The 22,775-nt window shown below is 36.8% G+C and overlaps 1 protein-coding gene across 1 annotated transcript in view; it reads right to left on the reverse strand.

Moving 5' to 3' along the window:
* The window catches only part of LOC145987184 (uncharacterized), a 60,815-nt gene that overhangs the window by 32,612 nt on the left and 5,428 nt on the right, over positions 1 to 22,775 (reverse strand). The window contains exons 2-7 of the mRNA XM_083121697.1: positions 21,676 to 21,808; positions 21,137 to 21,370; positions 19,315 to 19,464; positions 10,362 to 10,444; positions 5,745 to 5,905; positions 3,949 to 4,380 (exon numbers count right to left, since the gene is read on the reverse strand). Coding sequence (XP_082977823.1) covers positions 3,949 to 4,380; positions 5,745 to 5,905; positions 10,362 to 10,444; positions 19,315 to 19,464; positions 21,137 to 21,370; positions 21,676 to 21,801 — 1,186 coding nt within the window. The 5' untranslated portion in view covers positions 21,802 to 21,808. The remainder of the gene's footprint in view (positions 1 to 3,948; positions 4,381 to 5,744; positions 5,906 to 10,361; positions 10,445 to 19,314; positions 19,465 to 21,136; positions 21,371 to 21,675; positions 21,809 to 22,775) is intronic.

Genomic DNA, 22,775 nt, shown 5'->3' on the forward strand with positions numbered 1-22,775 from the left:
CTTTCCATCTTTTCCCCAAACCCTAATGTCAAATTTTTGACGCATTTTAAAATTCGTGAAATACAAAATAAGATGTAATTTAAGTGACCTGTATGCAATTTACAGCAGTGGTTTTATGATTAATAATTAATATTATCCTCGCAATCTTGTTTATGTGTGCATAAAGACACACAATGGTTACTGCTGACAATGTCTCCTTCTGCTTTCGGTTGGTTTCCGAGAAGCACTAAAGGCTCAGCTTTTCTGCGAGGGTAGAGGCCAGTTCCTCCAACAAAATTTCACGAGACGCCATATGATCCTTTGGGTGCTTTGGTTTTACCGATCAGCGGCTGCAAGCATCGAGGCTGGTGCTTCCTTCAGAGCTGTTGAGGTAGTTTGAGGCCGTAAAATGTTGCCAAATCGAGTGTGATGGAAACTAAATAAGGCTAAATCATTAAGAATATTAAATAATATTCTAATAGTGCAAGCAGTGCTTGTTCTATATCTTCACCACTGCGAAATACATAGATCAACAAACACAAGTCACAAATGTTATGGGATATATTAATCTACAAAAAATTGTTATATAAGAATTTCAAACTCAAATTTACCTAATCAGCTTCAAGATTTCTTATCCTGCAATAATTTTCAATCTGTCAGATATATTATTCTGTAAAGGACATTAACAAAGTAAACGAACTGAGAATTCTGTTTCATTTTCCAAGCATCTTTCTTTTCCTTCTTTGAGAAATATAAAAACTACTGTGAAAAACTTGCCTCAGGGAATTATTAAGCATGTATAAATTCAATGGGATTTGGATTAATAAAAGTTGCAATTTTTAACACCTACAGAGAAAAATTCACGCAGAATTTATAATTCTCGGAATTCCTGTTGAGTAGTCACCCTGAATAAGGTCATGGAAATTTCCATAAGCGAAATCTCATTAAAAAAAAAAAAAAAAAAAACAACTAAATTTGAAAATTGAAGCACCAGGGTGACCACACCCCCTGTATTTTTCTATCCCTGCTTACACAGGCCTGCGATTTTAAACTTTCTGATTATTGCATAATGTTCAAATAGTGATTTTTTATATTTTAGGCATGCTGAATCCAGAACTAAAGTCAGTTTTTCTTCATCACATCAGGTTTCCTTGGAAAATCAAAATGAATATATAAGACTCTCACCCAACACTCTATTATCACATGCAAGGAATGCTTTTTTTCTTGTTATTTTTACTCATCTGAACACTCCTATATTACACTGTTATATTTATAAGAATGATATAAAAATAAGTAATGTATTGTGTAAACAGGTTTGAAGAAAAACATTATATTAAAAAGCATCTGTAAACACCGCTTTGCACTTACTGTTTTACTGGTACTGGTAACATGTTCTAGAATGGCAAGTCCACGGTTTCAATTTTATGATATCTTGACTTATTTTTTAAAAACTTATTTGTGTTGCTTTTCGCTTGTGAGCTGTAGTTGGATTGTCTCTTCAGTAACCAGCAGTAATCTGCCAGCATGTTCTTGTTCCACTTCCCTTGATACCTGCATTATATTCCCTTAGATCCTAGTGGAGTCTTTCTACTTGCTCTTCGCTCAGCACTCCTAGGTTCTCGGGGAAATAGTCCAGATGTGAATGTAATGTGCACCTTTAACCTTTTTGGAGCCCAAGGTCATTTTCACATGTAACCCCCTTGACGCCTGAGCCGATTTTGAGCAAAATACAGAGTTTCAATTACATGAGTGTAGATCCGCGGCTAATTGCCCTAGAGAGATGAGTGATATACCGTTGTACGTGGAATGAACCAAAATTTTAGAAAAAATGGGGATTCCCCCCCTGCCCCCAAGAAAAAAGTACATGACAGTGTCGACAAGCACATGGAAATTATCATGACATGCCATGTAAGGACCACAAAAATATTTGCTTTTTATTATCGTATGACCAATGTAACGCGAGTTTTACCCCCAAAAGGAATGGTCAACATGCCACTGATTCAAGCTTCAAAATGCAGCAGTACCTTGAAATGACTGTAGCTCAGACGCTAATTGCCCTAGAGAGATGAATGATATACCGTTGTACGCAGAATGAATCACAGATTCAGACAATATAAAATATATGCACATTCGGCGTATATATGAAGGGGGAAAGGGGGACTCCCCCAAAATATATATTTTTTAAAAAAAATGGGGTTTCCCCCCCTGCCCCCAAAAAGGTCAACATGCACATAGAAATTATTGCTGACATGTAAGGAACACAAAAATATTTGCATTATTATAGTATGACCAATGCAACGCGAGTTGTACCCCCAAAATGAATGGTCAGCATGCCACTGATTTAAGCTTCAAAATGCAGTGGTACCTTGAAATGACTGTAGCTCAGAGGCTAATTGCCCTAGAGATGCGGATGAAATATAGCTTGGATACAATCTTACTTTTGTTTCTACTGTTAAATCCCTTCACATTCACAGAACAGAAGTAGCAGTTCGTACTGTGGCCTGTAGGTTGTCACCACACCATTGGAATTCCGAATGACAACGCCGTTCGCTCACCGTTCACCCACTGCTCCATACAGGTAATACAAGCCGTATGTGGTGACCACGGCTTGTCTTGGTCTCCCAGTTTGATACCGAAGTATGTATAGCATAGTAGGCCTTTCTCACACACTTGGTTATTTTCCATCACTGTTTTATCGGCACAAAACTTGCACATAGCAGAATGTACGTGGACTGTACTTGCAGGCACGACGTGGCTTGTTGATATAAGTTCAATAAAAAAAAAAAAAATACAGTAAAACCTGTTGTGTTGTACAGTGCTGTCGGCTCTAGGCTGTGAGCATGATTATACAGGGTTGCCAGATGGCTACAGGAGACCGCATTAATAAATGAATCCGGAAATTTTATTTAAAGCAACACTTATCCTAACAACGTAACAAGTGCAAGTGCATAAAAAACGTAATATCAGATTTTAAAGAAATGTGAAGTGATGTTGAAAAAGTAACGTCGGATCCTGATTCAGGATGCAAAAGGCATCCTAGAAAACAATACAGGATGGCGGCAATGAAACCATCGCAGGTCATTGTTATGGTTCTAGCATTCACCTACACATTGTTAAATGTAAAGAAATTACAAAAGATTCACACTGCAATGGCCAAAACAGCTCAATAGGGTATGTTCTCAAAATTGGATGAAAAGTAAAACATATGACCTAAGAAAAATGGACTTTATTTTAAAATCTTGTTTAAAAAATAGCTGTAACGTATGCAATACGTGTATCAAGATTTGTAAAAGTGATCCAAACATGCTGAAACAAATCTGTATGATTAAACCATTGGATTTTCATAAAGGAAAAAGGCATTTAAGGGGACGAGGAGCAGTTTGTGAGCAGCTGGAAGCGAAGACCCTAAACTGCTCCTCCCCCACAGATCTTGAGCTGGGGAAACAGAGGTCTGTGCGCTGGATGGTCGAAGGAGGAGGCGAAAACTTAGCAGTACCCTGATGGGATTATTATTTTACTTGTTCTCTTTGAAATACCAAACTTGCCAATGGCGTAGAAAAACACGTGAATGGAAACGGAACAGGTTCAAGATTTCATTTGCGGTTGGGAAAGTTGAAATGTCCATTTGATTAGACGTAACTTGAAGTTGCCTCTCCATAAAGAATACATGGGATCTTGTAAATACTTAAATATCATATTTTTAACAGATCGTATCTAGCTAAATAATAAACTTTAAAAAAAATGCTTTCACTTCCAACAAGGGGAGAAATTCATGCTCTCTTTTGCCTGTTTTCTTTTCAGTAGCAGTTCACATTTCAAAGTTATTATTAAAATAAATGTCCACCTGTTGCAAAACTGTCCCTCGTAGCCTTAATACAACAATCTGTACCATTAATTATTATGAACAAAACAGTTTCGTACAGTTACCATATCAGCATCTTACAATTTACAGAGAAACCAACCACATACCTGAGTTCATACTACAGTACCAAATGTTAGGCACATGTGTTGGATCGATAACGTCCTTCAAATATCTCCACTTCTTGCAGTCTTCCTTGCAGCACTGAACCCACAGTCCAACATTCCTTTTCTTCTGCAGCCAAAGCAGGAATTTCTTTGGATTTGCGTCACAGTCTGGCGATTTATCCTCATCCCTGGTTCTAGATTTCTGTGTGGAAGAAATAGACTTAGAAGATGACTTCTTGGTATCTTGACTGGATGATTGTGAAAAGGAAGGTTTTGGTTTGGAGGTCTTCTCCTTCTTCGCTTCCTGGGTGGACGGTTGGAATGAAGGAATCTTGGGTTTGGAAGTCTTCTTAGAACAACCAGGCTCTGCAGGTTTTGAGTTACAAACAAGAGGCTTGGGTTTCAACTGAGGAAGAGGTTTGGAAGTGGAATGATCTGTGGTAAAGATACAAAAACATGAAAGTTACTGTGTATAATTTGTAATACAAAATCCACAGTGACGCAATTAATGTTGTACTAAAATCAATACAGCCCCCCCCCCTCTCCAACTGTGGACTCTTCAAGTATCAACACAGTGTCTTGACAAAAGCAACATGGAAATTGCTGAAAAGTTGCCACGAAACAACTTCCAGTGTAATCTAAGGAATTTTAACAGTTTAAATCAGAGATGCAAACATTTTAGGAAAATAATAATGTATAAATATAAACACTTACTGACATCAAAGCATTTGGTGCACAATTCTATTATACGGAGCGATCCATTGAAGTGTAGACTGCCACATCCTGTGTTTGCGCTATCAGCAAGCAAGAAGCTCGCAGTGGCACTTGTATGTGGGCACTGTAGCGAGGTGCTCGTACGTCGGCAGTGGACACTGTCCATGAAGCGAGGGTGCAAGTTTCCGTAACTAGTTTAAAGAGTGATTTATTTACTTAACAATTTATGAAAGAAGGTGCTGAAACTGGCAGCCTTCATTGTCTACACATTTTTGACAACTCTTGATGAAGTTACCCATAACTTGCTGCAGTTCCTGTTGATTAATGTTGGTAATTTCTTTGCAGATGTTATGTTTCAGTTCTTCCCGGGTGTGTGGATTTGACTTCTACCCCCAAGATAAATATCACATGGAACTTTTACACCTGGGAATCTCGCTGCGAGTGCCTTGCTTGCCGATAGTGCGAACACCAATGCTACGATTTACATTAAATGGATCACATTGCATATTTAAATCCTTTATAGAGCCAAGTCTATAACGACGATGATAATCTGACAGATTCCCAATGATACAGGGACAAACATTGTAACAATTTAAAGTAACAATGATAATATATAAGTATTCAATTGAAACTATATCATAGTCTACCACAGTTTAATTTTTAAATATTCGTAAATTCACACAAGAGATGTGTGATCAATTTTTTGTTTTAATTTCCAGACAATACTGGTACAAAAAAATGATAATTACACATTTAATACAATTTTCAGGATATTAAGACTTCATAAAAATTATTTGTGGCATTTGGTGGACTTTGTGAGATACCCAAACTTTGGAAAAGTATGCTGGCATCAGTCCACTGAGCAGATATCAATATATGAGTATTGATTCAGCCCTAGACCTTCATCAATGTAAAGAACCTATCTTAAAACCTGTTCCCTGTTGTTTTGTTATGCTTATCATCTGTTTCATCTTAATGACACAATTTCAGATGATCATGATACAAAAAATCTTTTTCACAAAATATCAGATCAAGAACAACTTAAATCATACATGAAAGTAAGTTGCAAATATTTTTTTACATACCAGATGTTTTGCTGATCTTCAATTTTTTAACTTTACCAAAAGATTTATCCATTCTCTTATTGAAAGAACCAATTTTCTTATGCTTGAGCTTGGGCAATGTTACACTCTCACTGCTGAAAGGTGTAGGCGATGTTTTGTTCAACTTCTGTGCATCCATGAAACTTAAAAGCAAAGGAAAACAAACATTGTTGTTATTACTGATCAAAATTTAAATAAAGAATAATACATAAAAATGTATTTTTAAACAATGTCTTATTTACATACACATTAAATATGCATTTCCTTTCCAGGTAATGTTACAGCACTTTTTGTTGTGATTTTGTTTGGTTAAATGCTGCCAACATTTATAAAAAGGCAAATATTAGAAGATAAAAATGCAAAATGTTCTTGTAATTTTCAGTTACTGAATCAATGAGGTCACAATTTTAATGCTTACAAACATGATGAAAAATTTGTATGTTATATCAACTCTAATAAATGCAGGAGCATGGACTATTTCATATATTCAAATTAATCAGTAACTTCATTTATCATTCTATGGCCAAGAAATGTTATGCTTGTTAGCTACATCACGACTACATATATAAGTGAATACCTGGTGAAGTTAATGATAGAACAACCATTAAGAATATTTTTTGCTTCTATTTGAATCTAAGATCTCCAGCACCAAGCACGCTCCTTAGACTCTCAAACATTGAAGTGTGACATATCAACAGGTTTTGAAAGTGTTGTTGGGCAAAAGGTTTTTAAATTGAGATACAAGGGCGTGCTGAAAAGTAATGCCTCCTATTTTTTTTGTGACGGTGTAAAGACATTTTGGATTTTGAGGAACCAGACTTTCCACCTTCTCCATTCCAAGTTTCAAACTTCTATTACCAGAGGTTGCTGAACTAGAGTGAGGAAAATGGCTACATGTAACCATACTATGTCGGTGCACAGCAGGCCCTTGTACATTTCAATGTGAAATTAAAGGAATATTGTAAACAAGTCACGAATGTGTTAATTTTATTTCATCCTGTGTGGTCCTAAAAATCATAGAAATGTTTTGGTAAGGTTCCTACTAATAATAGTTTTTCTTCAAAATTTGGAATGGAATTGCATATTGGTGATAAAGCTGTGGCCTTTGGTCTCTTATTACATCGAAAACTAAAAAAACAAACTTTGTGGTGGAAACAGCCTCTTGAGGGGACAGAACAAGTCCATTGGCTTTTTAATGGGTGATGTGTGGTCAGTTCATTGAGTACCATTGGCACTGTTGTCCTGCTTTTGAGATCTGAGTCTGCTACTACTTCCAAATAACTGTCCTCATAATGGTGGGTCAGCATTGAAATTTTGGAGCTCTCCAAATCCCTGGAACAACCAAACTGTTTGGTTAAATGGGATCTCTCTAATCAGACAAATAATGTGTTTTGTCACAGAAAAAGGAACTCTATTTCAAGATTAAACAGAGCAATGTACTATATTCTGTACTTGATCAGAGTAAATTACCTATCTCCGCATAACCACCAAACATATATCTTTAGTACAATGAGCAACGTACATACAACACCTGTAACAGATGGTTTCATCGACCACAATTACAACGGGTCATTTAGGTAATCTATGCTTTATTGGATTCTCTGAGCTCTGGAACATAGGCAGACGACAGCCCAGCCTATGGATGTCACAGTGTGACAAGAGAGTATGCTGTCACTGTCTCTTTGTGAATCAAAGGGATGAGCAAACAGATAAATACAAACCACTGGCTAAAGGGCAAGGTTGGAAAAGTGAGAAACTTGACTTATACATAAAGAGCCACCGGGACTTAATGACTTTGCAAAGGGCACTGTTAAAGAAACAGGATGACAATTTGTTATAAAACCTCCCTCCAAATTAGGAAACAGCATGCTTGTCCAAGGTAATACATACTTGCTAAGATATTCTCTAACACTTACTCTTAGAATTAGTTAGATAGTTTAGAACTTAGAATATTTATTTGGTCTATGTACCCAATGTACCAATAAACTGTGAAATTATGAAGCGAGTGTCTCTATACTTGAGACACTTGGTAAATTTAGATATGCAACCCAAACAACACATCTCAACCCCCAGAGCATTACACATCAGAATCACACAATTAAGGAAGCAAGTTGCAGACAACATAAAGTAATTTGCGCAATTTTTACACTTATGCTATTAATGGCAGATCCCTCTTATTTGCATTTGCCTTAGTTTACATTGCTTTTTCTATCACTTTTTGCTAACCATGGCAATGGGAATGAATGATGATTAGCTGGAAATGATGACGAGTTAATTTACATACAAACAACCATGTTCAGGCCAGAACTCCAGAATCATTGGTGGTGAAACTACTTTGACACTGAGGAGGAGATGGCCATGGCAGAATATGAACCTGGAATCTTCCATGGAAAATACTGGAATTCACTGCTGACATGTAATCAGTAGAGTCTGGAAGTTTGGCAAAATGTATTTTCTTCCTTGTTGTATTTATTGATAAAATTTTTCCTGATATATATTTTTAATGTGGTTGCTAATGTTTCAGAAGTTTTTTTTCATTTTGCATCCTAAAGCCTATTTTAAATTTTAGTGCTTTCTTTTCTTTTGGTCATTTTCAATGAAATTATCGAATGTTTTTTTTTTAAATTGTATGTAACTTCTTATTTTCCTTCCAAAAACTTTATTTATTAGCATTTACTTTTATTTGGTTTATTAAGTGAATAATTTGAGCCTTATTTAAGTAATATTGGACCTGCCCATCTTTCGACGAAGGAGAAAAGCATGAGAAGAGAGTGATTCATGACCAGTTAGGATAGGATATTGCCTTTGGGTTAACATTTCCTTGTACATGATTGACAGCTGATAACTTGATGCAGGCCAGCTGCAGAATGACCTCATCATGTCCAGCTTCAGTGCCAACATGTTATTGACAGAAACAAGGATGAAGCCTGAGGTCCTTTGCCTGGTTTTCTATTTTCAAGATCTCCATCTTCTAACACAAAGAAGATTTTTCTGAAATCTCCTTCTTGAAGTCTAATCTTCCAGGAAGCTTAGTCTATATCCACAGCCAGTCTTGACCAGATAGGGAACCTGAATATCAACTGCTGTATATTATACTCACAACAATTAGCGAGGTGATTGAAGCTCTACCAGAAAATGAAGCGGCTTCAATTTGTGAAGTGAATAAACTTCTGCTTTGTTCAGAAATGAAGAATAAACTTTCATTTATATTGGCACATTATGATGTGTTGCCAGAGACAATTACAAAGGTGGAAAAAAAAGGAGTGAAACTATTATAGCATCCATGAAAGTCTTCGAGGAATCAGTGCAGCAGTTGACAGAAGTGCCAAGAGAAAAGAGGTTAGCTGTTGCAAAAAAGTGTAAAGTGTAATGAGTGCAAATGTGGAATTGGATTGATTGATTTCCGTTATTTACTTTGCTTTTCGTGCCACTTTTTGATAATTTGCAAAGATGGGGGTGAGTGATGACATGATGAAATTGATGAATGGACAATCACAAACATCCATGCCCAGGCTGGGATTCGAACATGGGACCCCTAGCGTCGTAGCACGACGTGCTAACCCCTCCGCCACGGGGGCCGCGTGGAATTGAAAAAATTGAAAACAATTTGCGATATTGTTAAAGATGGAAATTCTTTTCTTGACGATATGAATCCAGCTACAATAGCTTGTTTCACGTATGCTCCAATTTCTTCTTCCGTTATGAAAAACATTGTTCCTCACAGAATTGTTCCCATAGATGTTAAAAAACAAACAGCCCCTAGTGGTGGTTATGTGCAATCAAGACAACAAAGGAAAGTAAAATGTTATTTCCATGTAGATTTTCACGTCTTGAATGAAATTACAGATATAAGTGATTTGCAATTTGCCACCTTTTTTGGTTTATTGTGCCTACTTTCTTTTTGCTTTTCATGCCTATTTTCCACAATATAAATGCATTTTTGCCTGCTTAACCAAAATAAATGCCTGAATTTCCAGGTTCTAGTAATCAACCACCAAGGTGACCGACTCATGTGTGTCTCAAAGCAAGTTCTAGTTTAACTTAATGTAACTCCATTAGGACGTGAAGATAAAAATGGGAAGTTTGTGTAGTGTTATCATTTGAAATTTATAGTCAAATGTATTGTTTATACTTATACACATGTCCTCATCATATATTTTCCAGCATTGAGCATACGACATCATCCTATGTCATATTATATTTATGTTCATAGCTTAAACATATTTAAAATTTATGTACATTAAGGAATATAAGTTTAGTGTTGTTTGCAAATATTTCACAAGAGAGAGATTTTCCACTGTCACAAGAGACAGATTTTTCACTAAGTAAAAATATTGTATTTGAAATATTTTTGCACGTCAAAAAAATGAGGAAAAACGTGCTTAGAAATACAGAGGAAACCCAATTTTCTGTTCCTGAATTTTACATTTGTTTACACATTTAACCTTTCTGGTATTTAAGAAAGCAACATGTTCTACATTTATTATGCGTTCAGTTAACCATTTTTCTGCAAATCATGACATTGCTCAGTGCACACAATTAAAAATGTAATATTTAATTCACTGTAATTACAATAAATCAAAAGCAAACATAACTTACAAATTGTTTTCATCATCCTCTGGCTGTTCTGCTGCTTCTTGTGGTGAATGTGCTTCGTATGGTTCTGGAAGAGCTACTTCTTCCTGAAATTAAAATATTTATATTTTTTTTTAAAAAAAAGGTACAGTTCACAAAAGAACCATAAAAAGTAGTAAAATTACAGTGGAGTCTCAATTTTACATTTCTACATTATACAATGCATCCACATGTCTCAAGAAAGCAAAATATCAAAATAAATTCTCTCTCTCGCACACACACAATTTATTCATTCCTTGCATTATAATTCTGTTTATTTCCATTCTTTTAGTGAACAACAAGAACTAGCACAAGTGAAAATGTTTAAGTTTTTGTTTTAAGTCCACTTATGCACAAATGAGCTAATCAGGACTGGACCTACAATTTAATGAGGTACCTGACCCACTGTATGTTCCTCCAATGGGTATTGAAACAGGGACCCCTTGATTACAAGATGTTACGACTATCCCCAGAGAGGCCCCAAGTCAGTGGCGTACTCTGAAAGTTTGACCTGGATCAGTGCAATGATTCTTATTTATTATATATTAATTCAATATAATAGGAATACAACACCAATGCAGGCATTCAAGTAAAACAAAAAACAGAACTCACACAATTTCAAATTTTCTGGAAATTTCAATAAAAAAACTGGTTTACAACATGGAAGAATACGGCAATGCCCCAAGTAGAAATGTTTCAATCAGTTCCAATTATACCTTAAAATGGAAATATTTATCAAAGCCTAAACCATTGCTCGGAAACCAAGATGACACCAGGACAGAAGTAAAGTTGGTAGAACCGAGCTAGATGTCTCCCGGATGACGTAGTGGTAAAGTGATCACCTTGTTATCAAGAGGTCCCGGGTTCGATACCCGGTGGAGGCACATCTCTCAGTGGTTTGGATCCCACTTTAAACTATAGGTCCAGTCCTGATTAGCCTTCCTGTGTGTAAAGTGGACTTAGAACAAAAAATCAATCAATCGAGCTAGATGAACCAAGAGGTTTGACAAGATGATGAACACCAAAGAATGACATGCAAGTTGAAGGCCACCAAAAAGAAAACCAGAATGCCTTCAAGTAATGGGGGACTCCAGAATGTTTCTGAACAGCACGCATTTTCAAAATAAGAAACAGTTATTATACTGAATATGTGATTTGAAGCTTTCTCAGAAATGAATTCTGTGAGATTCTCATGGATAAACAAGTGAGTCCTGTACACTTCTAAATAGTTAATACTGCAATCAACTTTAGGGACTTAGTGTGATGTTAGTTGTCGAACCTTCAAATCTCCTGGCTGTTCAGCATTCTTTACATTATTTATTTATTAATGTCTTTGTAAGCCTTGTTATTTGTGTGTGTGATTTCTTATCTATACATATACAACACATACAAACACGTAGGTTCAAATTAACAACATAACTTTAATGCCTGGAAGCCATTCACGTACTTCTTACACACGGTTACTATAACAACCAATCAATAACATGCTATAGAATACAAATTTTTCTTCTTCCTCTTATTATGCATCTATCATCTCCTCCTGGAGTCTCTTTTTTTTTTTATTTTAAGTGCTGGTCTCACCGTATCTATCAGGAGGTTTCCTAAGTCTATTCGATCTTCTGATTGGTGTGTGCCCAGCATCTGTATATGGTTGATTTTGGTTATCTCTTCCCTCTGCATCCTCCGGCTGTCCTTCTGGTATCGATTCAAGGTTTGGATCAGGTAGATCTGTTGATGAGGGGTTTGGTTCACACTCACGTTTTCGTAGCCACCTGACGTGTACCGTTTGTGTCGATCCGTCGAACAACTGCACTTTATATATTAGGCTGTTGCCTACTCTAGACAATACCATTCCTGGTACATGCTTGGGCGAATTTACCTTTGGGGTCTGCACCCAGACTGGATCATTCGGAAGATATGCAAGATAAGTTTTGTCAAGTCTCTTCCTCTCTACTCGGCCCCGCCGTGATCCAAGAAATGGTAGGTGATCCACTCTCCTTTCCCGCTCAGTCATATCTGTTACCATCCACCAGTGTCTTGGTTGAAATTGCAACATGGAAGCAGAAGGCAAACTTTGACACAATTGAGTTTCTCCTAATCTGGAATTTCTCAAAAACAGAAGAACTTCCGCGATCCTCGCGTCCATTTGTAATGAACTTAAATTGGGGTGTTCCAATACCAATTTTCTCAAGTGGTCTTTAACGGTGCGATTATATCTCTCGGCCATTCCGTTACTCGGACTATGGTACGGAGGTATGGTTATGTGCCTTATTCCGTATTGTGAACAGAAGTCCTGGAAAGTTAGGCTACTGAACGCAGGACTATTATCTGACACAATATTGTCTGATAGACCTAAAGTAAAAATCACGAACCTTCCGACCCTCTGTAAACAACCGTATCACTTCGAGTAACGTATCACTCTGCGCCAGCTGTTCGTGAATGGTGCGGCCATCATATGCTGCTCACTCGCAACCTTTAATTTTACGTAACATGGAAAAACGTATTCTTCTTTTAACTGATAATTTACACATTGAAGTATAATAAAATTTCTACAAGTGATTAAATACGTGTTCTTGTTCAAGAATGAACATATTTTTCTACGCCAAAAGTCCCATTTATCTGACACTGGGTTAACAGATCCCCCTCCCCCCTCCTCTCTCAGTATGACAGCACCAAAGTTATACAAGAGAGAGAGAGATTCGTTTCAGTAAATTCAAGTCTTTATTGCCCAACATTGTTGACATGTAGAGTATTATTTTCTCCTTTGTGCAACAAATATACCGCCAGTTTTAGCAGAAGCTAAACAAAGATAAGCAGGGTGATGAAAATAGATTGTTTATTTTTCTCTCGGTTTCTCGTGCACAAGAAGGCGATAATAAGCGCATTATTTACGCACGTCTCATGCAAGTAATGTATTTTCTTACCTTGATTCAGCAGTTCCTTTTTGAACTTGAGGCATTTTCGGCGCTAGACATCATCCTGTCAGAGTACGGTCTGTGAAATTTGCTTTCCAAAAAGGAACTCAACGTGGCACAGGATGCGATTTAACGTCGACTGCTAAAATTGGGGAGATCGTCATCAATCATCACTATCAACATCTTCCCCACAGTGCACAGGACGGCTCCTTGATTGAAAGAATACGAAAGCACCTCGCGTTGTATTGCGCTTATCTCAAAATCGGTGTACTTGTTTATACGAGCAACAACGTGTTTTTTCGCAGGACTGACAACTTGACCGGTCGTTTTCCTTTCTTTCACCGCACCGAAAACACAAAGACGCAGACACACAATTACACTTGGACACCAAGTTCACTGCTTGCTCAGGATAGCACCGACACAACGTCGCATAAACGTTAAGAACAACCTGCTTCTTGCCACTTTTCAAACGGCTGTATTTCCGAATAACTACTCTGAAAACACGGGAGACCTTCCTGCAAGCATGGAAGTCGCCATGTTTGAAACTGGCGCTATTTTCTTGCTGTTCACGTGATCGATTGTAATTTATATAATAATCACGTATTATTATTATAAATAGAAACCTTTAATGAAAATATATTTTAAAATGTATAATCCAATGTAATTTACACGTTTCTCTTCCATTAGCGTACTTTCATAGAACGGACTACATGATGCGGAAGAAATCCGTTATTAGGCTGTTGCCAACCTCAATACTTCTCACTAAGTCAAGTACAGAAAACGGAAGTGGTATGTCGAATGTCGGCATATGATAGTGCGATTTCACATTGTCAGTGACGATCCTCCGGGATGGGGGAGGGGGTGGGACGAAGGAGTCTATCTATAATTCAGAGGTGTTCACCATCCGGATGGTGACATCCTCACACTCCGGAATACTTTTGTGGGTGAAGGAAGGCAGGCCGTAGGGTGAGGGAGGTTGATTTAAAATGAACACCTCTCAACAAGAGAGAAGAAAAATGTGACAATATTTAAAAATTCACCCGCAAATATGCATTTTATTTTATATGTAGCGTACAATAAAATGTGACTGCCTCAAAATATTTCTGTATTCTACAGTCTTCTTTCCCCACTTTTATGCTTCTCTAAGTTGCCGTTTTAGTTTCCCTTGGTGTCTTTCTGCATAATCCATCGTTTTTGAACGGGATGAAAAGGACATACGAGTGTGTTTTTGGATGAAAAAACTTTAGATATGTTGAAGTACACTCTAGAGGATACTGGAATGTGTGACACTGAGGTGTAGATCGACCACGCTGTGACACGCACATTTGTCATTAGTTACGAGATGATGACGGATAGGTGATATTTGAATTGCAAATTAGTTAGCCGTCCCCGTGACGGAGTGGTTAGCACATCGGGCTACGACGCCAGGGGTCCCGGGTTCGAATCGTGGCCTGGGCATGAATGTTTGTGAATGTCCATTCATCGATTTCATCATATCATCATCATTCATCCCCATCTTAGCAAATTAGCCATAAGAGGCACAAGAGGGGAAGTAAAATAAAGCAAATCAAATGAGTTAGTTTCATTATTTTATCTAATTAATAATTATTAATTTAGTCAATCAAATCATATGTAGCTATTAGCTTACTTTCATTATCTATAATAATAAATCATAACACTTTCAAACATCAAATAAATTTAATGAAACGACCCCGGTTTCTAAACTTAATTTATCTCAGTGTGTCACATTCTTCTAGCAAGTTTTTTTTTTTTAGTAAAATATGAGAGAAAATTAATCCTTTGGTACGGAACCGTCTTACTCCTGGGGATAAGATGTCAATTTTGTATTTGATTTTTTTTAATTTAGCGTTGCTTTTCTTCCACTTTTGGCTAATCCCGACGATGAGAATGAGTGATCGTCAGATGAAATTGATGAAGGGACACTCACAAATAATACCCATGCCGGGATTCGAGCCAGGGAACTTCGGTGATGAGTCTGAAAGTCGGCCACCAGGCAAGATGTACATTTTTTTTTTTTTTTACATACATTCAATAACTTTCAACAGGTCATCAGTGATACACTGCTTATTCCGGATCTGTTGACAAATGGAAATGTTTTTACACCTTGTAGGCTATGTGGATTATTTTTTTCTTCATAAGTTTGCAACACTGTTAGGGTACACGTGCTTTTGTTTACAGAAGGTCTGAAGTTCTATGATTCTCACTTTAAGTAAGAACAAGACTGTAATATCCAACGTATGGTTTCCGCCGAATCCAGAGAATGAACTGGCCATACGTCAACCCATTTACTGAATGCGTCGACTAGAATAAGAAATTTCTTTCCTCCGAAGAAAAAGTGGTCTACGTGTATTCTCTCTGCTACACGTGAAGCTTCTGGCCACTCATTTATAGGGCCTTTTCTTACTTTCCTCTATTCCAATTGACAAATATTGCAATTATCAACATATATGTCTATGTCCTTGAGCATCTTTGGCCACCAGTATATGGACGAAGCTTCATCTTTCATAACATGGGATGCTGCATGATTACAATGTAGTAATTTTAATACCTTTTCACGTAATATGGATGGTACAACAATTTTTCTCATCCAGCTAAGATAATCACTCTCCACAGATAAAAGACGTCGTCGCTCGAAGAAAACACCCAATCCGGATTGAATATCTTCTACAGATAATCTATTTGGCCAACCATGTTTGGCAAACAAAATTACCTTGTTTAACAGTGGGTCTTCTAATGTGGCTTTATTAAATACCTTCAAAGAGATTTTTGAATCACATGTGTCAACACTGTTGCAAGTTGTCGCGTCTATGTCTATTGGAGTTTCACTTTGTTGTGGTAACCGACTCAACATGTCTGCCACAGGTACATGTGATGAAGAAACTACACGGTAATTATACCCCGATAAGAATAATGACCATCTTAATAGTCAGTTCGATGTGTGTTTCGAGATACCTTTATCAGGATTAAATATATACTTAATAGCACTGCATCTGACACAATTTCAAATTGTTGATCCTGCAAAAACTTATGGAATTTCTTAATTCCAAAAATTACACTCAATGCTTCACGTTCAATTTGAGCATAACGCTGCTCGGCTTCTGACAACGTTGTAGATGCACATGCAATTGTTTGAATTTTTCTATCTACTCGATGACAAAGTCTTGCTCTGCATCCGTAAGGTGATCCATCGCAAATTAACACTACTGGTTTTGAAGGATCATAAGGTATTATAGGTTGTAGTTCTTTAAGTTCCTATGATATGTCAGCAAACTTTTGAACGCATGCGTCTATCAGTCTTCTTTGGTGTAGTTATAGGCATTCAGAGATTTTTCTTGGATAATAAACCTTTTCGAGCAAGACCTCATCTCCAGGAAAATATCAACTCGGGGCAAGCCACGGCACCTATTAACCTGTTGGGTGAGATGAGTCAAGGCAAAATGGATAATAAACCTCTTCCTGCTCCCTCAAAAATAGGCAATAGTTAGGCTAGAGAGTTCAATGAACAAACCGATCTCTAACTACGCACTGGTAATGATCAGGCTGGAAAGTTCATACAAACTAACTGATCACTGATACCTTCCGAGCTCGGAGACTTTTCTTCCACTCAACCCTATATATTTAATCTACAGGGTGTCCCACGAACGGCACAACTGGGAATTAAGAGTGGCGTTACTTTGTAACTGAAACCTGTACATACATAAGTTATACACCAAATGTTAGCCCTGTCCAAGTAGATATTTTTAAACATAGAAACAACAAACGGGGTGCAGTGTTGCCAAATGTAAGTGAAAGTGTAAATTTATTTTTCCACAAAGCATGGAAAATTGCATGTCAAACATTCGTATTGAAATTTGGACGTCAATTTCCACCTTGGGTAGGTGGACTATTTCACCATCTACGAGTATAGTTCAGAGAAGAAAACCGATCGTTTTCGCGTATAGCCAATCCTGAAATGCCTCGTAAAGGCGTACCGGTCCAAATGGGTGTTTTTTTAAAAAATTAGGTACAGTGGCAACACTGTTGATGTTTGAAGGCAACAAAAGATGTGTTTAGTGATGGTCTACGACATGGAAATAATGGAAACAGGAAAAAAAGAAAATGAAAATTATGGTGAAAAAAGTGTTACTTACCTACTCCTGGCAACCATGCAATGCGATAAGAGCGCCCACCGAACGAGAACAAAAGAATCAGTTAGTTGTGTACTCAGAACTGTTTGAGCCATGCATTTCACATTGTTCGTAGGGGAAGATTAGAATTGTTCTGTGAAATGAAGTACTCTTTGGAAGAGAAGGTGTTCATAGTGGAACATTATTTTTGTTCAAAATCGTACGCTAGTGTAAAAACTGTTTCGCGAGAAATATCCGAATAACAGTGTTCCATAAAATCCGACGATATATCGACTTGTTTCCAGATTTCGTGAAACAGGATCAGTTAATGACAAACCCTACCACAGACAACCACCAGTTTTGACACAAGGTGTGCTGCAGGATGTGGAGCACAGAATATCACAATCTCCCAGGAAATCTGTTCGTAAACTTGCTGCACAGTCAGGTGTATCAAAAACAACAACTCACCGAGCGTTAAAACAATTGCACCTACGTGCAGATAAGGTACAGTCTGTGCAAGAACTGAAGGAAGCAGACAAAGGTGCACGTGTAAGATACTGCCAGTGGTTTAGAAATTTTATTAGAGACAATGGTGTGAATATTTTGGATAAGGTTCTTTTCACGGATGAAGCATGGTTCCACTTAAATGGATATGTCAACAGTCAAAATTCTCGACACTGGTCAAGTAACAATCCCCATTTGTTACATGAACAATCACTTCATCCTCAAAAGATCGGTGTGTGGTGCGCAATTTCGCGGAGAAAAATAATCGGTCCATTCCTTTTCAACACAACAGTTGACGGAATAGTTTATCGTGACCTTATCACACAGTTTATTTCTCTGTTGGAATGTGATGAACGTGATTGTTGGTTTCAACAAGACTCCGCAACATATCACACGTCTAATGAAACTTTAGACATGTTGGAAGCATTTTTTGGCGATCACATTATAAGCAAAAACTTATGGTCCAGTCGCTCCCCGGATCTGACGTCTCCAGATTTTTTTCTTTGGGGTTATTTGAAACAAACAGTTTACATTAATAACCCAAGAACACTTGATGATCTAAAAATAAACATTTGCACAGCTATTAACAATATAAACCAATCAACTTTGCATAAAGTTGCTTCCAACATGATAAAACGTGTTGATGAATGCCTCAGGGAAAATGGTTGTCATTTTCAACATCTTTTGTAAAGCTACACTGCCTGTTACGCGCATTGCATGGTTGCCAGGAGTAGGTAAGTAATACTTTTTTCACCATAATTTTCATTTTCTTTTTTTCCTGTTTCCAGTATTTCCATGTCATAGACCATCACTAAACACACCTTTTGTTGCCTTCAAACATCAACAGTGTTGCCACTGTACCTCATAATTTTTTTAAAGCACCCATTTGGACCGGTACGCCTTTACGAGGCATTTCAGGATTGGCTATACGCGAAAACGATCGGTTTTCTTCTCTGAACTATAGATGGCGAAATAGTCCACCTACCCAAGGTTGAAATTGACGTCCAAATTTCCGTATGAATGTTTGACATGCAATTTTCCATGCTTTGTGAAAAAATAAATTTACACTTTCACTTACATTTGGCAACACTGCATGAACAACAGTGCACCCCGTTTGTTGTTTCTTTGTTTAAAAATATCTACTTGGACAGGGCTAACATTTGGTGTATGACTTATGTATGCACAGGTTTCGGTTACAAAGTAACGCCACTCTTAATTCCCAGTTGCGCCGTTCGTGGGACACCCTGTATATTCTTTAAAAACTATACATACAAGTGTGTTTCAATCAACGTTAAAATGCTTTCCCACTTTTAAAGAACATGTGTGTGCACAACATGAAATAGCCACAAAAAAAAAGGACTGAAATTCAATCACTTGCTTTGGAAGTCTTACCTCCGGTTCAACATCTTTTTCTGTTTCGCTATCAGTATCTTTGTTTTCTGGTTGTGACTCCATAGAGTCATAGTCAAGAACACTTGCAATTACTGATGAAAATATATCATCATACTCTTCTTCTGTGAGGGATCTAGTCATTTTTTGGACCTAAAAATAAAATGTAAATTAAAATATTTTTAATGTCACAGTGATATAATAGTTTACGTGAATGCACAAACAATTACATCTGAGTAATAATCTATGCATCACAATCACTTATTTCATCAATAAATTTCACTACATCATGACTTCATTAGACAGGTGTATATGTAAGCCTTAAACGTCAAAATACCCACTTCAATTTTAATAAATGAAAATCTAATGCTGGGCTGAAATCAGCATTTTAATTACGTATTACTCTATTAAATATGCACTTTTTGTTTGATAAATTTATTTGACTTTCTCCTCCCTGGCTTCAAGGTGTGTAACAATACTCATTCTTCTATAAAGACTGGCTCCATATACAAGGTAAGTAAAAAGAATGAAACAATTTTACACAGTTATGATGATTTAACTATTTATGATTAAAAATCAAACTTATTATTAAAAATCAAACAAGACACCAATACAAAGGTAAACTCTGGAAGTTTTACTCAGACTTGGCACCCTTCAGCTGCTTGACCACTGCTCCACCAGGATCGCTAGTGTGGCAAAATGGCGATTGAGCAGCAGAGGATATATTGCATGTTGGAGTTAGCGAAGACTGATTTGATCAAAATAGTGCAAAGATATTTCCGCACACATTTTGGTAGTACCGTTAGTATATAAACAATCCAAAGACACTGGTTCTGTGTATAAAAGAGACTACAGAACAGGACTGTACCTGATGCTGTCTTGTGTATGCCAAGAGCGGAATTATCGTTTGCAGCGTGACATGTGGTTCCCAAATGAATTCTTGTAATGTCATGTGAGTAAAATTTTCAGTTTTTCTTTATATTAATGCCTTGTTTGATTTTCTATCATAAATAGTTACGTCATAATAACTGTGTAAAGTTGATTCATTCTTCTGGACCCAACCTGTATTATTACATTATCAAATGCATAAAGCTGGAAGAATCCATTATCTTTCATAACATTTCTGAAATTACTAGAGATTAGTAGCAATGAATAATGCAACAAATTTTAGCATGCACATTTGTACAGGGTGACCCAGAGATGTATACCCATTTTGGAATGAACACTGAGCTGGAACATAGGCATAACTCAGCACATTATACAACAAAAATAATACAGTTTGGTATACAATTAACTGTGTTGTTTCGAACCACAGGCACCAGGCACTGTAACTCCAGCTCAGAGGTGCTGAACCTCTGAGCTGGAACATAGGCATAACACAGCACATTATACAACAAAAATAATACAGTTTGGTATACAATTAACTGTGTAGAGGTTCAGCACCTCTGAGCTGGAGTTACAGTGCCTGGTGCCTGTGGTTCGAAACTGCTTAACCCATTTTAAGATTGTTTTGCATGTTGGAACTGCTCCATGCCGCCTTATGTGGAAGTGCCGGCGGAATAACCTCTGAGCTGCAACCACTGAGTCACAGTTTCTCACATAGCCATCATACGTGAACACGCGATGTTCCACCGACAACGACTCTATGGTGACTGCAATAAATAAATAAATAAATAAATGGCAATATATCATACACATTATACAATAAAAAATAATAGTTTGGTGTACAATTTACTGTGTAATGTTCATTCCAAAATGGGTTTACATCTCTGGGTCACCCGGTACAAGGTCATTAAAATAATATTTAATTATTATCAGTACTTGCCACAGGTTGAGCTTTCTGTTCAACAATTAATTTGTCTTTAACTGAACTGTTCTGTGATCTGGAAGCATGAGCAGTCTCCATAGATTCTATGTTAGCTTTCTTCTTTGACGACTTTGGCTTAATTTCCTTAGCTGACCATGGGTTAGATAGTGGCCTATCTTCCATTGAATTGGTAGTCATCATCTTCTTTTTGGCTACTTTTGGTTTCCTTTCTTTCACTGGTGCAGATTTCACCTTAAATATTTATAAGTATTTCTAATACATGTATTACACATATCAGGTTGGTGAATAAATTACTGATATGGAAATAAATATAATTGGATATTATAAAGAGCTTTCTTCTGTCAGTTAGTATTAAAATAATTTCATTCAAACAGTTAGAAGATAATAAAAAACACATTTTAAGTATGTTATACATGTAGATAACATTTGGGTCCTCTAGAAATTAATTCAAAACAAAACCTAAAAAAATATAATTTGTCAAAAGGAGCATAACAACTATTGACAAATAAAGTTCTGATATTTATTTTCAAATTCACCTGATCACTGGATCCATTCTTCTTTTGCTCAACACTTTTCTGTGCAGATTTATCTTCAGAAACTGCATCTTCCTGTTTTGCAGCCTGAAACGGTGCTTGGAAAGCTTTCTTTTGAGATTTCTTCATTGTTCGCCTTTAAAAAATACCAAATAAAAAAAAATAAACAAATTATTATTTCCTACTGATGTAGAAGTGTTTTTTTTTTTTGCATAATTGACCAAATCCTGGCAAAAATATACACCAACACATTAATAAAATGAGAATAACAAAACACACTATTCAGGAAAGCATCATGCAAAATATCGGGAACATATGCAACGGCAAGCTGACATGGGTTCTGATCAATGACATGCACTAAGAAATAGCGAGTCTAGCAGTGATAGTTCAATTGATTTCATATGTCTTATTATTTTCAAATAACAATACTTATAGTCTTGTCAAAACCATAGTTTATATGCAATACACTTCTTTTCACGCTTCTCACCCCTTGATAGGATCAGCAGGCAGGCAGAAAGGAGCTACACAAACAGCCTTTTCAACTACCTGACTAGTTTCAGGTAGATGCTGCTGCCAAAAAGAAAACTGAAGATTTCCAATTTCTGCTTCCTCTACCCCTTGCTTCCAACCTACTGCAAAGGTATAAACCAGTTTGTCAGAGGAACACCAAGAAATTTGCATCCCAAATTTTGCACATATGCATTATACGATATACTCTCATGGCTTCAAGTCTTGTTATTGATAAAACTGGAAAGTACATATTTTCTGTGCAGACAAATTACTGGAAATATTTTTTCTAGTGACGAAAGTAATTATAATATGTAAAAAAATTAACAAAAAACTCTCCCTCTTCATTTTATTAGTATAGTATGAGAACTCATGAATACATGTTGATAAGCATAAGAATCTTAAATATATACATCTGCATGTGGGGGAGTGGGGTTAGGAGGAGTGTATTGTACTTTGTCTGCAGTGAAATAATAATTTTCTAGTGAAAAACTGTACAAAGGGTAAATTACAGAAAACCTCCCATCAGTTTTCTCGCTGTGAAAATTTGCATTTTTTAAATACCTTTTCTGGTTCTTGAACTTCAATTGCGATGA

The sequence above is a fragment of the Lepisma saccharinum genome, chromosome 4 (genome assembly GCF_977018435.1).
Source record: "Lepisma saccharinum chromosome 4, izLepSacc3.1, whole genome shotgun sequence".
Taxonomy (NCBI): domain Eukaryota; kingdom Metazoa; phylum Arthropoda; class Insecta; order Zygentoma; family Lepismatidae; genus Lepisma; species Lepisma saccharinum.